Below are 13,587 nucleotides of genomic sequence, written 5' to 3'. Positions count from 1 at the left end.
CAACCTAACCCTGATCCTAATCCTAACCTTAACCTCAACCCACAACCTAACCCTGATCCTAATCCTAACCTCAACCTCAACCTCCTTAATCCAGTTAGTCTCCAGTTCCAGACCCGGTTGTCAGCAGCAGGTCTACAGCAGCTGGTTGAAGATGGTGAGATGATCTGTATTAGAGCTGTTAGATGATCAGCGGTTCCTCAGGTGAACATCTACAGATCTGACCTTGGACTCTTTAATGTAGACTCTCCTTTAATGTAAACGCCTCGCTGCTGCTGCACCACTGAGGTGTAGCCCAGCTGTTCCTGAGAGGCTCTCCTCCTGCAAACCTGCCGAACCCGCATTCCCGAGGTCAGGCAGCGCGTGGCCTTCAGCAGGCGGGCGATTGGGACGCAGCCCCAGATTAGGCCGCGGCTCCGGGGTCAGCTGACCGGCGGAGGGAGGGTTTAAAGATGACTGGAAGCCATCTTGGCCGTTCGGTTTAGACCCCCCAAAATATCACATAACTCTTCTCGTAGCTATTCAGGAATTATACGTAGCGGAGTGGTAATTTCAGCCGTATTCGGTGAGTATGTTTGAGTCAACCCGTTTCGCGTCCTCCTTCGCCGGGTGCGGAGCCGGGTGCGGAGCCGGGTGCGGAGCTGCAGACCTGTGTTGTGTAGCTGAAGGCTTCGTGTTTGGGTTCAGTGACGCTCACTGCTGCAGTACCCTTGGCACGGGCACGGTAGCTAACTAGCTAGCTCACAAGCTCGTCCACGCAGCTCTCCTGTTTCAGGGGAAAACTGAGCTGCCGGGCTTTAACGAACGATCCCAGATCCCTGACAGATTGCCTGGTTCGTCCTCTCAATAGTCCATCTAGCTATAATCATCCACGGTTCTCGACCCTGGAGCTCTGGTGGTCTGCTCTGCTTGGCTGACCGGGCCTGCGCACGGCTGTTTCGACAGTTAGCTAGCTAGCTCTGTTAGCTGGTTAGTAGCTAGCTAGCTATATTTTTTATTTAGTTAGTTAACATTAATAAGAACACCACCCTAAAACCATTGCGCTGGATAAAGCTCAAATCTCCAGCGTGTCATGTTCAGTGGTGTTGTGCTAGCTCGATAGCTAAAGCTAGCCTGCCTAAATCGGCCGCAGAAGCGTTAGCCTGGCTAGCACCGGCTAGCTAGCTCACTCCCGTCGACAACGTGACAGTGCGGAATTGAAACTTGCGGAGAATTAATATTAATAACCGTATTATTAATAAGACGTATTCTCACTAAAGGCTAGCTACGGCTGTGCTGTACGTCGGGGTTGTTTACGCTAGCTAGCTAGCGCTACTGTTAGCCGCTTTAACGTAGCCGGCTCTTATTCCAGCTAGCTAGCGCGAGTGTTTTCTGGACATGTCCTCTTTTTAGGATGAGTAATGCTCCTGGTCGTGATTTCTAAATCGTGTAAGATGTAGAATGTGATGTTTTCTTATCGCTGCCACGATCGATCGATCGATCTAGCTCTATATTTAGCTATTAGCTATGCTAGTTTAACCATTGCTCTCTGCTTCCCCTCGAAGCCACAATGCCTGGCTGGCTAGCATAGCTAAGTGCAGGGGCAGAGAAACGCATCAGTTACAGGGCGGGATGCAGTGATTTCGTCCCGCTGGAGAAAATTTAGTAATTAATTTGAAGATGTTATAATATAAGCTAATATCTGCGAGTTAGCGTTGGCGTTAGCTGGGTTGTGTGCTACGGCGGTTTCCTCGTGCTAGCTAATTAGCTAGCTCCGTCATTCCGGGCCTGTTGGTCGAGGCTCGGTCTGGGTCGTTGCCAGCTGTGCGCTTTTCCGCCTCATGATCGGAGATTGTTTTGAGATGGAAAAGCTGTTGGATACAGCCTTGCTCGATGGCAGGGTTCTAGCTTTTAATCCCGCCCTCACTTGCACCGGAGAACCTGGCTTTTGGGCCGGGACAGCACAGCCTCAGTGCGGCGGTTCCGATCAGCTGGACTTGGCTACCTGCTGTTTCTGAAATGCGGAAAATGAAAGCTGGCCTGGAGAGGAAGATGGGGAAAGCTTTCATTTAGCTGAGTTTTATGGGACTGTTTTTGATGTCTATTTTATTTCGACGGCTTTAAACTGTTAGACTAACCTTGTTAAACCACAGAGCCTTAAACTCCATTCAGGTAGAGCAGTAAATGTTCATAAGTGAACAATTGAAAATACAATATAATGAACGTGTTTACTTGTGTTTTAGTATTAATGTTTAGTTTGTTGCTTAATTAAATTATTGTTATAAATTCTAATGCAGAAACTACGATGGAGAGCTTGATGATAACCATTTGGCCTATGTGGAGTCCCACAGGGTTCTATTTCAGGGCCAATGAAACTGCGGTTGATTATTATTGTAATGTAGTTATGAGGGTGATGAGCTGAATACTGGGCCTGTGTTGGTGTTTAACGAAGTAAAGTTGAGTGACTAATCTGCAAGTTTTCCATATGTGGCCTGGTATAAACTGGTGTTTAAGTTGAGAGGACCAAGAGCCTGTTTTGTAGTTCAGGACTAGACCTAATCCTTGTCCAGGAAACTGGCCCCAAGGACTGCTGTCTTGGATCAAATTGTAGTGTCTGTGGTCAATCCCAATTGAAAATGAAGTCTGGGAAAGCTCTGAATTTGTACAGTTGAGTTTTCTGTGTATTATAAAATATTCTCTACTGTACAGATCCTTAAAAGCGTAAATTGTGTGATTGTTGTGAAAATGGCTTTTAACAGCTTGAATACGTTACCTTGAGCCTTGTTGATTACAGTCAGTGAGAAGCAATTAAAAACAGCAGTTGTGTGTTTATAACTGGAATGAAATGAATTTTTAGCCTTTTGTTTGCTTAAAATGAACATTCATGCAATGCATATTTTCCTTTCTTGGGTCCAGGTTGAAGGCTCTTCGGATCATCAGCATTGAAAATTGGAGAGACCCAAGTGGACGCAGAGAATAAGACTAAAATGACTAACCGTCTGGCTGCTTAGCCTCTCTCCGGTGTGAGACTATACTTTTGCAAAGGTGGGAACCTCTTTGTGAAGGAGTAGTTCCTGCGAATTTCCTGCTTGCAGAATCTGTGACTAATTGCTTAAGCGACAAGACATTTTGTGTTGAGATGTTCCACAAAAGACTGACATTGAGGAACAACGAAGTGTGAAAATTGCTTAGACTTTGTGCTTTGGATTAAAAAAAAACAACAAAAAAACAAAACAAACTAAAAGCTGTGTCAAGGACACTTACATTCTTGCAAGCTTGTTGGACGAAGGGGTATTTCTCCCACTTTTTGTGCTTATCTTGGTAAAAAAGAATTAAACAGACATGAGTACAGCCAGAACGGAGAATCCAGTGATTCTGGGACTGTCGAATCAAAATGGCCAAATGAGAGGCTCTGTGAAGCCAGCAGGAGGACCTGGTGGAGGAGGAGGGGGACCTCAAACGACACAACCCACCCAGATTAAAGCTTCCAGCACAATCAACAATGGCAACTCCCAGCCTGTGCCCACAGCAAACACAGTCATCAAGTGAGTACCTGAATTTCAAGGGCACCAAGAATTCTTGTAGTGAAGTAAAGCTTGCTGGCAATATAAAAATGACTGCTGAAAAATGCTTTTTCTGCTTATTAATTAAAAAAAATTGCATAGCACCTCTACCATATCTTTTTTTATTATTATTATTAATAAATTTCTTTTTGAAAGTTTGTTTTACAAAGATTTTGTTTCTTCAGACCGGGAGATGACTGGAAGAAGAACTTAAAGCTTCCTCCTAAGGATATGCGAATGAAAACTTCTGTAAGTCTGATCATATTTGTTTTAGTAAGATTAACAGTCTGGTTTTGAGGTGCAGTTGAATAAGTACCCTATAAGATCACTTTACTTTAGGTCTCCTTGTTACCAGTCCAGTTACCAAGCCTTCTTTTTCTCATTTTTACTCTGCAGGACGTGACTGCTACAAAGGGGAATGAATTTGAAGATTACTGCCTGAAACGGGAGTTGCTAATGGGCATCTTTGAGATGGGCTGGGAGAAACCATCACCTATCCAGGTATGTGTGGAAAGTGACTTGAATAGAATAGGGTTACAGCGTGACCCCTCAGTGGAACATGTACTATGCATTACATGACCCCTGCTGATGTCTAAGGGCGATTTCATACCTGCAATTTTTGGTCTGGTTAAATTGGACTCTGGAGTGGTTTGTTTGGGCAGGCGTGAATGCAGTAATTGCGCTCTGATGTGGACCAAAACTCTTGAAGAGGTGATCAGGGTCTGGTGTCAAACAAACTAGGTGTGAAGGTGCCCTAAAGGTCTAAGATGCTTCAGTTGGAGCACTGGTCTATTAATTAGAGTCAATTACCCGGGCTTGGCAAGCTGCTGCTGTTGGGCCCGTGAGCAAGACCCTTAACCCTCTTTTTGTGGGTTAAAAAATTGTGCCCCTCAGATATTGGTTAAAGAATGGAGAACCAACAAGCATATGCCTCCTGTTTATCTTCAGTGACTGCTCAGTTTGCTTCCTAAGCATGTTTGGCTGGATCTGTTTGTGGATCTCATCAGGGCCATCTGCTCCTAACTGCTTTTGGTTTCTTCCCTGCAGGAGGAGAGCATTCCCATTGCTTTGTCTGGGAGGGACATTCTGGCTAGAGCCAAGAACGGCACAGGAAAGAGTGGCGCCTACCTCATTCCCTTACTTGAACGCATTGACCTGAAGAAGGACTGCATACAAGGTGAGGATTTCTTGATGGGTGTTTGTTACTTCATTCATGCTTGTATCTAAATGCTGAATGATTGCTGTTATCTGTTTATGGCTTTGCAGCGTTGGTCATTGTGCCGACCAGAGAACTGGCTCTACAGGTGAGCCAAATCTGCATACAGGTCAGCAAACATATGGGTGGGGTTAAGGTGATGGCAACCACAGGTGGGACAAACCTCCGTGATGACATCATGAGGCTTGATGAGACGGGTATGTCCTCGTTTAAGTCTGTAAAGGCCTTTTCTGAATCTTCTTACGTTTCATATCGTTATCTGCAACTAAATCGGCTGACTTCTCGTGCCTTGCAGTGCATGTTGTTATTGCCACTCCTGGAAGAATTTTGGATCTCATCAAGAAAGGAGTGGCAAAAGTTGGCCAGGTGCAGATGATCACGTTGGATGAGGTGAGTCGTCCATTGACCGAAGTGTTCAGAAAGGCTGGCTGTCTTTTACTAATGTTCAGATGCTTTATAATGTAAACACAGGTGCTGCAGTTGCTTTTAATATTCCTGATGTCTGTCCCCACCAACCTCTTCCTCTTTGCCTTGTCATGTTTGGTTGAGTAGGCAGATAAGCTCCTGTCTCAGGACTTTGTGCAGATGATGGAGGAGATTCTGAGCTTCCTGCCCAAACAAAGGCAAATTCTGCTGTACTCTGCAACCTTCCCTCTTAGTGTACAGAAGTTCATGGTAAGCATTTTTCTTTTTACCTACAGGTGAGTCATTAGTGCATGTTGGTGTTTTTTGCTCTGCAGAGAAAATGGAAGTATTTTAGTGTCTGGTGTTATCCTAAGTGCAGTGGTTGAGCTAAGAATGAAGGCAGAGTATGTATCTGTACAGTAATGCAGGTTTTGCTGTGCTGTTGATCTTTGTCCTATGCAGAACTCCCATCTGCAGAAGCCGTACGAGATAAACCTTATGGAGGAGCTAACCCTAAAGGGCGTAACCCAGTATTACGCCTACGTTACTGAAAGGCAGAAAGTCCATTGCCTTAATACTCTCTTCTCTAGGGTAAGCAGACCTGTGTGTGTGTGTGTGTGTGTGTGTGTGTGTGTGTGTGTGTGTGTGTGTGTGTGTGTGTGTGTGTGTGCGCGCGCGCGCGCGTTTGGGTTACTGTATGACCTACTTTGATTATTATTCCTGAAATTGTGTGTATTTTTAGCTCCAGATCAATCAGTCTATAATCTTCTGCAACTCATCCCAGCGAGTGGAGCTCCTGGCTAAAAAGATATCCCAGCTTGGCTATTCCTGTTTCTACATTCATGCCAAGATGAGACAGGTGGGCATATGTGCCTTCAGCTTTATATCCAAACCCAGATTGAAATATGTTGAGTTAATGGCAAAATATGCACCAGTAACATCTCTACATCATGGTGTCCTTGATGCTTCTGTATTTTTGTGATGTTTGAAATGTGATTAATTGCATTGGTAGTAGAGCTGGGCAGTATGACTGTATATTATCGTATCTTGATTTATTGTGATAATCTGCTTTTCTAAGTATATTAAGGATATTGTTAGTGCTTAATAAACACAACAGCTGCCGGTTTCAGTACAGACAGTGTAATTAGACTGGTTTAATTAGATGAAGCGCAGCAGATAATAATCACTATATTTAATACAGGAGAGAATCTGGACAGTCGTTTTTAAGGATCTGTAGCTACTGATGTTTTTAGTGTGTAATTTTAAGTATTGTGTATCGTGGAAAAAGTAAAGTGGAAAAATAGAGATGTAGTATTTTTGCCATATTGCCCAGCCATAACTGGTAGTATAGCATAAAAGTGTAATGGACTATTTAATTTGTTTGGTATTTGAATTGGTTAAATTCTTTTTCTGCTCTTGTTCCTCCTTTAGGAACACAGGAACCGCGTGTTCCATGATTTCAGAAATGGCTTGTGCCGAAATCTCGTCTGCACCGGTATGTTAACTGTTTGCTGAATCATTTTCCATAGGAGCAAATTAGGAGAAATCAGTTGTAATTTTTTTTTTTTCCAGATCTTTTCACAAGAGGAATTGACATTCAAGCTGTGAATGTGGTGATCAACTTTGATTTCCCCAAGCTTGGGGAAACATACCTCCACCGTATTGGCAGATCTGGTAAGTGGGATCTTCCTTTCTAACTAGTGTAAGCCTTTAGTCTCAGTTTGTAGATCTTTTTCCACTTTCTTGGCTGTAAGTGTGTAAATGGTTTCAACTGTTAAAATGAATCTTTCTCCCTCAGGTCGTTTTGGACACTTGGGTCTGGCTATTAATCTGATCACCTATGATGACCGCTTTAACCTAAAGGGCATTGAGGAGCAGCTGGGCACTGAGATCAAGCCCATTCCTAGCAGCATTGATAAGAGCTTGTATGTGGCAGAGTATCACAGCGAGAGCAGTGAGGAGGTCAAACTGTGAGCAGGAGAGGTGAGCATGGCACACTTGTCAGTGTATCCAGTCTACTGCACATTTTTTCTATGCCACATCCCGTTTGGACATCTTCTGTTAAAAAAAAAATTGCTTGATTTTACATGTAGGACACTTGGAGGCCACATGTGCGAAAGATGTGTATGCAAAAGATGCTAAGCAGCAGTCTGTATAAAAATTGATAAATGTTTTTGCAGACTAATGTACTGAAGATGGGGGAATTACTACAACTAGTGGAAATGATGGGTACTGCAGGATTAATTGGAAATGACTTGCTGTGAATCACTAAATGTAATCAAAGTAGTGTATGTGTTTTTTTTTTTTATATATATATATATATATAAATAAAGCAGAACTTGAGGACTCAGAGTGAGTCTGTTTGTCACAAGAGGATTAATTGCTTTTAGAGGGTTTGAGTTTTCTAACTGTTTATGGTCTGTGCACAGGGAAAATTAGAACTGCATTAGTTATTCTACATACTTTCTTACATGTAGCCCCTGGTGTTCACTTTGCTTAAGGATCTGTGGCGGGCACCAGTACTGCAGTAGATGGCAGATGCTGGTGATGGTGCCAATAATCTGTAATGTGTCTTTAAGCAGCTGTTATTAGTAGAATTAGACATGTATTCAATTTAGATTAAAAAAAAAATCTAACTCTTCTCACTCTTTATTGCAGAACACCAGTCGTGTACGTCCCCTGCTGTCCATCCCTTCTGCTTCTTTACTGTGTCTTGGGGACGTTTTTTTTTTTTTTTTTTTTTTTTTTTCTCCTCCCTTCTCCATTTTCTCTCTCTCTCTCTCTCTTCTGTATTCCTTTTCCTTGTTTGTCTTGTTTTCCCCCTTTTATCTTGTCTGTCTTCCTTTTTTTTTTCTTTTTTTTTTTCTCCCCCCCTCTGTTTGTGCCACCAAAAGGAATTTGATTGAAACAGGCCAATAATGGGGGGGAAATCATGGCCCTTAAAAGGACTGCTGCACCACTCTTCATGTTCTGAAGATTTTTAAGCACTTGTGAGGACAAGGGTAGAAGGGGACGATGGAAGCTGATTTCTTGGTTCATCACCTGAGGAAGCACGTGACTACTTGCTGCCTACCTGTTCATCGCCTGCCCACCTTTGCACCCAGCTCGTTCCATCCCACTCTGCAGCACTGCTTTTCTGTTCGTTTGTAGTTAATTTGTATCAAGTGCCTTAACAAGCAGTCAAACTTGTTCAAAAGTAATAATGTGTTTTTCTGGATCTCGCCCTGCTCATCTTGCACTTGCCAAGTTTTGGTAACCGCCCTGTGACTAATTTAATATTTTGAGGATTCATTACTCTTCACATGCAGTGTTTGGGTTTGTGTTTTTTTTTTTTGTTTTGTTTTTGTTTTTTGTTTCCTTTTGAATCGATTTAGAAATGGACCAAGTAGATTCTGTTATGGGAGAGCAGAAGGGTTGGTGTGCTGGTGCTGACTCCAATACATGTGGAAAAAGCGACCGTTCCTCTGGATGTGGAAGTTGACTGTTCTTGGTGATGAAAGTGGGACATGATGTTTTTCTGATCTTTTCACAAGTCCCTCGAATGCCTTCAGTGGCGTTTAATTTTCTCGTCATGGAACCTGTGCTTCTAGAGACCCAGACTGTCTCCCTTTGTCTTCGGTGCACCGACACTACGAGAGACTTGATCAGAAACTCACACCAGCCTTTATCTCTGGCCATGATTATTCCCCAGTCAGATGAATGTGGAAATATTGGATTTTTCTTTTCTTTTTTTTTGTTTTTTTTGGCCTCACCCCTTTCCATTCTTGTTCCGGTGTAGTTTCTCTTTCCTGTTGGGTGGCGATTCATTGTCCTAGATGTGCCACTGGAAGCAGTTTCGGCACATTTGTAAACTTTGTAAATACTTGGTTTCATTTTTAACGGGTCGTTTTAAAACAAGCTGAAAAGGCTGGATGGTTGTGAGAAACATACAAGATGTGGAATTCTGTCAGCACTGGAAAGTGTCTGTTTTTTTTTTTTGTTTGTTTTTTTTTTGTTTTTTCTTTTTAAGACCCTACACCCTGCTCTGGTTGAGCAGATATGTGATAAGACCAGCTTTAAACCTGGTGATTTGTTTCTGCTCTTTTTGTTTAGGAAAAAAAAAAAGTAACTCCAGATTTATTTATTTTTGTCAAGTATTGGCATGGAGTTTTAGTTGTAAATAACCCCTAATTATTGTGCACAGAACATCCTTTTTCTTGTGCCATGTTGAGTCCGAGAAGGTGGTTGGATTATTTGGCCTCGATCTCAAATTGCTCCACTAACCAGTGTTGATACGTGCACCTCATCTTGATGTCAGTAGCTCAACTAGACTTTGAGATTTTCGAGACATGAAACTAAAAAAAAAAAAATCTCTCCAGCCTTTGCTTGTTCCGCTGACTTACGAGGCACTTGTTGGGGTGCTTAGTCAGAGACTCGAATCATAAGAAGTGAACGTTTTGCATCATGTGGTAATGCTTCTTGCTGCAGTGCAGCTGTAATTGGCAGTTTTGGGGGGAGGGGGAGAACATCACCATGCGAATGGTAATATAAAACTGTTACACTGATCTATGTTCACTGCCAATGGCACTGGTACAACATGATGCTTTTGGGTAGGGGTGGCGTGGGAGGGGGGATGCTTTGATTAGAGAAGTTGACACACATTGTCGTTCAGAAGAGAGAGAAAAAAAACGACGAACAAATGCAAAGAATCTCTAAACAAGAATTGATCAATGTAGCGACAAAAGAGCTCTTGCAGTGCATTGCAAGTCGGATTGCTATCTTCTTGAAGTCCAGTTTTCACAAAATGCTGCAGAGATTTAAAAAAACAAACAAGTGAATCTAAGCCTTTAGCAGTGCGGGCTGCACTTAAGTTTGGACTTTGGTTCTGGGACTGGGCATCAAGACTTGATTGCACTGCACTTGCCCACTAGGGGCTGAAGTATTCCGAGGTTTGGGGAGGGTGGAGTGGTTCAGAATATGGGAGAACGTAATGGGTGCTGATAACCAAAATACTTTCTTCTTTCTTATTTTCATGCTTCTGTATTGCAGAAGGTGTGATCACTGCTTAAACACTAAACGCGTTGAAGGATGTAGGGGAGGGTTAACATTTTGCTGAGGGGTTGTTTTGGGGCTTGCTAAGGAGACGTTTGCCCTCGGCTGCTTTTGAATTTGGAGGCTGAGGTTAATCTTGTTGGGGGGGGGGGGGGATATTTATATTCTGTGGTATTACTGTTGTACTCCGTTGGCCATTGTTGTGTCAGTGAACAGCACTGAGTTTACAGCACAGCTTTGTCTCCGGGGCCCCGCTAATGATGTAACTTCAGGCGAGACGACTTTGTGGTTCAGCCGTGTCTACTATGGGTGTTGCAACTGTGCTTGTGGTTTTGCTAATTGCCCCTCTAAAATTGACTCTTCAGAAAATTAAATTGACAAATTGAACTGAAAACCTTTAAATAGAGGTTGATCCTATTTCAGAGGTGGTTTCCTTAGTTTGGAAGCATCCAGCACCTGATAGTAGCATGGTTTTGAACCAGGACGCTCATTCTCTCTCCTACAGTCGCCCTGAAACGCACATAGATCTCCTAATTCAATTGGCCTTTTATGATTATTTTGGGGTGGGTACTTTTCAAAACACGGAGGTTTATGTGACACTAGGAGAGGGAATGGGGGTTACACAGGCATTTTGGCAGCTGCCTTTTTTCTTTTCTTTTTAAAATTGAGAACCTGGTCTTTCTCTCGCACATTGGAATGCATTGTCACCTGCCACAGACCGTGTGTTGGAGTAAAGGCTATGGCCTTTATGGGGTTTTTCTTTGTTTACTTTTTTTTTTTTTTTTTTCCTTTCGTTTTGTTGGAAGACTGAGCTCGAGACCGTCTCGCCCAATTCGGTTGGATAGTTTAAACAAACACACAATCATCCAAATATCTCAAGCTCATTCTTCAGGGTTTGTTTCAGTTTGGGTGGGTTGGGAGGTGAACTGCTGCCCTGATGCATCTTTTTTTTTTCGCTGTGGAGCAGGGATGTCTGTCCTGTTGGCGTGATGTGATGCAACGCTGCAGCCTTCTAGCACAAGAGACGCCCTTTGACATCCCTGGTCTGCAGCAAGCCTTGATCTTAATTAGTCTAAGGAATGGAAGACCTTCATAAAGATGCATCAGTTGGGGTGGGGTAAATGTGGGTGGGTTTACAGTCTTAATGGGGAAAGCAAAAAAAATACATTTGAAGCCACGAATTTGGAGAATCCGGGGAAGGAAAATCAAGTCATAAAACCTGTGCCCTGAGGTTTATTATTTTTGTTTTTTGTTTTTCATTGATGAATGTCAATATTCTATTTATGAACGGATTTGACTGTCTGGCTCTTTCCTTTTTGAATTGGCAACTTTTGACAGTGATGCTTTATTAGAAAAAAAATGTGGTTCTCAAATAATTAGGTTTTGTTTGAATAAAGCTCACTGAAATTACATCATGTTGTGGTTGTTCTGATGTCAGTGTGTTAACGCCTGCTGTGTGTTTAAGATTACGTGGTTGTAATCAGGACTTGGGGAGGGGAGGTTTAAATATCTGATCTGAGATCTTGTTCATGCTGCTGGACAAATCGGCTTTGTCGTTTTATTTAATTTATTTAGACTGATCAGGTTTCAAGTCCAGAGGCTGTGTTCAGACTACCAGCCCCACACCAGAATTTGGTGTATCAAGTTTGTATCCAGATTCATTTTTAATTTTCCGGACAGCCAGAAACCACACAATTGCATTTATCCAGACCACATTTGGGGACAGTTTGAAATGCGACTGCAGTCTGATATGTACAGATGCATCTCCGTCTGCGCCGATGCTCTTGAATTTCAAAGTCTTGTCCCTCACATGACCAACAACCAAGTCAAATCCAGCTGCCCCTCAGTGTATTACAGCCCATTTACTCCAATGTTCTTACAATAGCAACCCATGCAGATCGGATTTGTGCATCCTGACCTAATCCTCTCTGATTTGAGAAATAAATTCGGTTTGGCTGCAGTCTGGACGCAGCCAAAGGCTCTGTTAACATCTAGTCACTTATATCTGGATAAAAATGAGCCACATAAAACTGCAAGTGTAAACTCTCTCCAGACTCCTCTAAACCAGATACTAATCCAATCACTTCAACCACTTCAGGAGCTGGTCTGCGGTGCATTTGAGCGATGTTACAGCAGTGTGGACTCCGCCACCCCTCCAAAATGCATTCATCCCAGTACAGCCCAAACCCCAGTATTAATTGCTTGTCAAATGTGCATCTTCTGTCTCCCACAGCAATCAGGTTTTGGTGTAACTGGAGCCACATTTGACTACCCAGTGTAAATACGTAGGGCTACAATCTAATCAGGGTTCAGTCCAGATACGAGTCCCATGAAGTGAGGTGACCAAATCTCATTTTCCTAGAGTCTAGAATCCACACTGGTTCCCACAGTAAAAACTCACTTTGCTGCTCAAGAACAGACAGGTGAAACTTGGCTAGTTGCTTACATGTATGGGCTTAGAGGCTGTATACTGTTAATGTTTATTCTCTCTGGAGCAGATCAACATGACCCAGCGTTGAGCTGTGGAGGAACTGTGTTCTCTGGAGTGATGGTGGTGGAGCTCCATCCAGTACTTTTGGGATCAGCTGAGGTTGAGGTGGGGTGGTGATCATCCAACATCCTGATCTCACTAACACTTGTTGCTGAATGCAATCAAATCTCTGGACAGTAGATACAGTTACTCCAACAGAAGCAGGATCAGCTCTTTTAATACCCTTGATTTCAGAAGAAACAATTAATGTGCAGGTGTCCCAAATGCAGCAGAATGCATTATTGGTCATGTGGTGTTGAACTATGTGTAAAGCCTCTTCTAACCAATTATTATGAGGGATACAATTGCTGAAATGATTTGAATAGATTTCCCATATGAATTCTTAACTTAGAGAACAAAAGCTGCTTGATTTTATTTATAGTGGAGAAGCTGACTTCCTGATCTGGTAGAAGTGGGTGGTATGGTTGTGTTTTCTCCAGCACCCAATCAGGCTGCCCTTGTAAAAGGAAATAAAAATTCTTTACAGCCCAGCTATAAAATACTGGATAATAAATGATTGATTACTCTGTTCTGGGCAAAGGGGACCTGTGGACTGATATAGTGGTCTTATTGAATCCAGCTTTAATGCACTCTGGCTCCTTATCGGACTAATTGTGTAGACCGTGTCTGATTGGGTTGGTGCCAACTTGTTCTCCCTGGATTTGCGATACCAACTGAGAAATATGACCCAGCTGGTTACATACGGAGTCTTGTTTTTCAGACGGAACGGATATGCATCATTAACAGCTGTAAAAAAGAGAACTGTTAAGGTTATAACATTGAACCATGTGGTACTCCGCAGCACATTTGTCCATATGCTCACACAATTCAGTCCCTCCAGAAATGATTATATATATATTTATAAG

General features: G+C 42.8%; 1 protein-coding gene across 1 annotated transcript; it reads left to right on the top strand.

Annotated features, from left to right (window-relative positions):
• The first annotated feature begins 476 nt into the window (after positions 1-476).
• On the top strand, positions 477-11,601 carry ddx6 (DEAD (Asp-Glu-Ala-Asp) box helicase 6). The gene is made up of 14 exons (XM_072695485.1): positions 477-562; positions 2,893-3,521; positions 3,725-3,788; positions 3,936-4,040; positions 4,587-4,716; positions 4,806-4,952; positions 5,051-5,145; positions 5,308-5,430; positions 5,623-5,751; positions 5,903-6,019; positions 6,592-6,655; positions 6,733-6,834; positions 6,959-7,143; positions 7,819-11,601. Exons 2-13 carry the CDS (start codon positions 3,319-3,321, stop codon positions 7,132-7,134), a joined length of 1,455 nt encoding a protein of 484 aa, XP_072551586.1. The 5' UTR covers positions 477-562; positions 2,893-3,318; the 3' UTR covers positions 7,135-7,143; positions 7,819-11,601.
• The last annotated feature ends 1,986 nt before the right edge of the window (positions 11,602-13,587 follow it).

This window comes from Salminus brasiliensis, chromosome 13 (assembly GCF_030463535.1).
Source record: "Salminus brasiliensis chromosome 13, fSalBra1.hap2, whole genome shotgun sequence".
NCBI lineage: Eukaryota > Metazoa > Chordata > Actinopteri > Characiformes > Bryconidae > Salminus > Salminus brasiliensis.
This window is presented reverse-complemented; position numbering and strand designations above follow the sequence as displayed.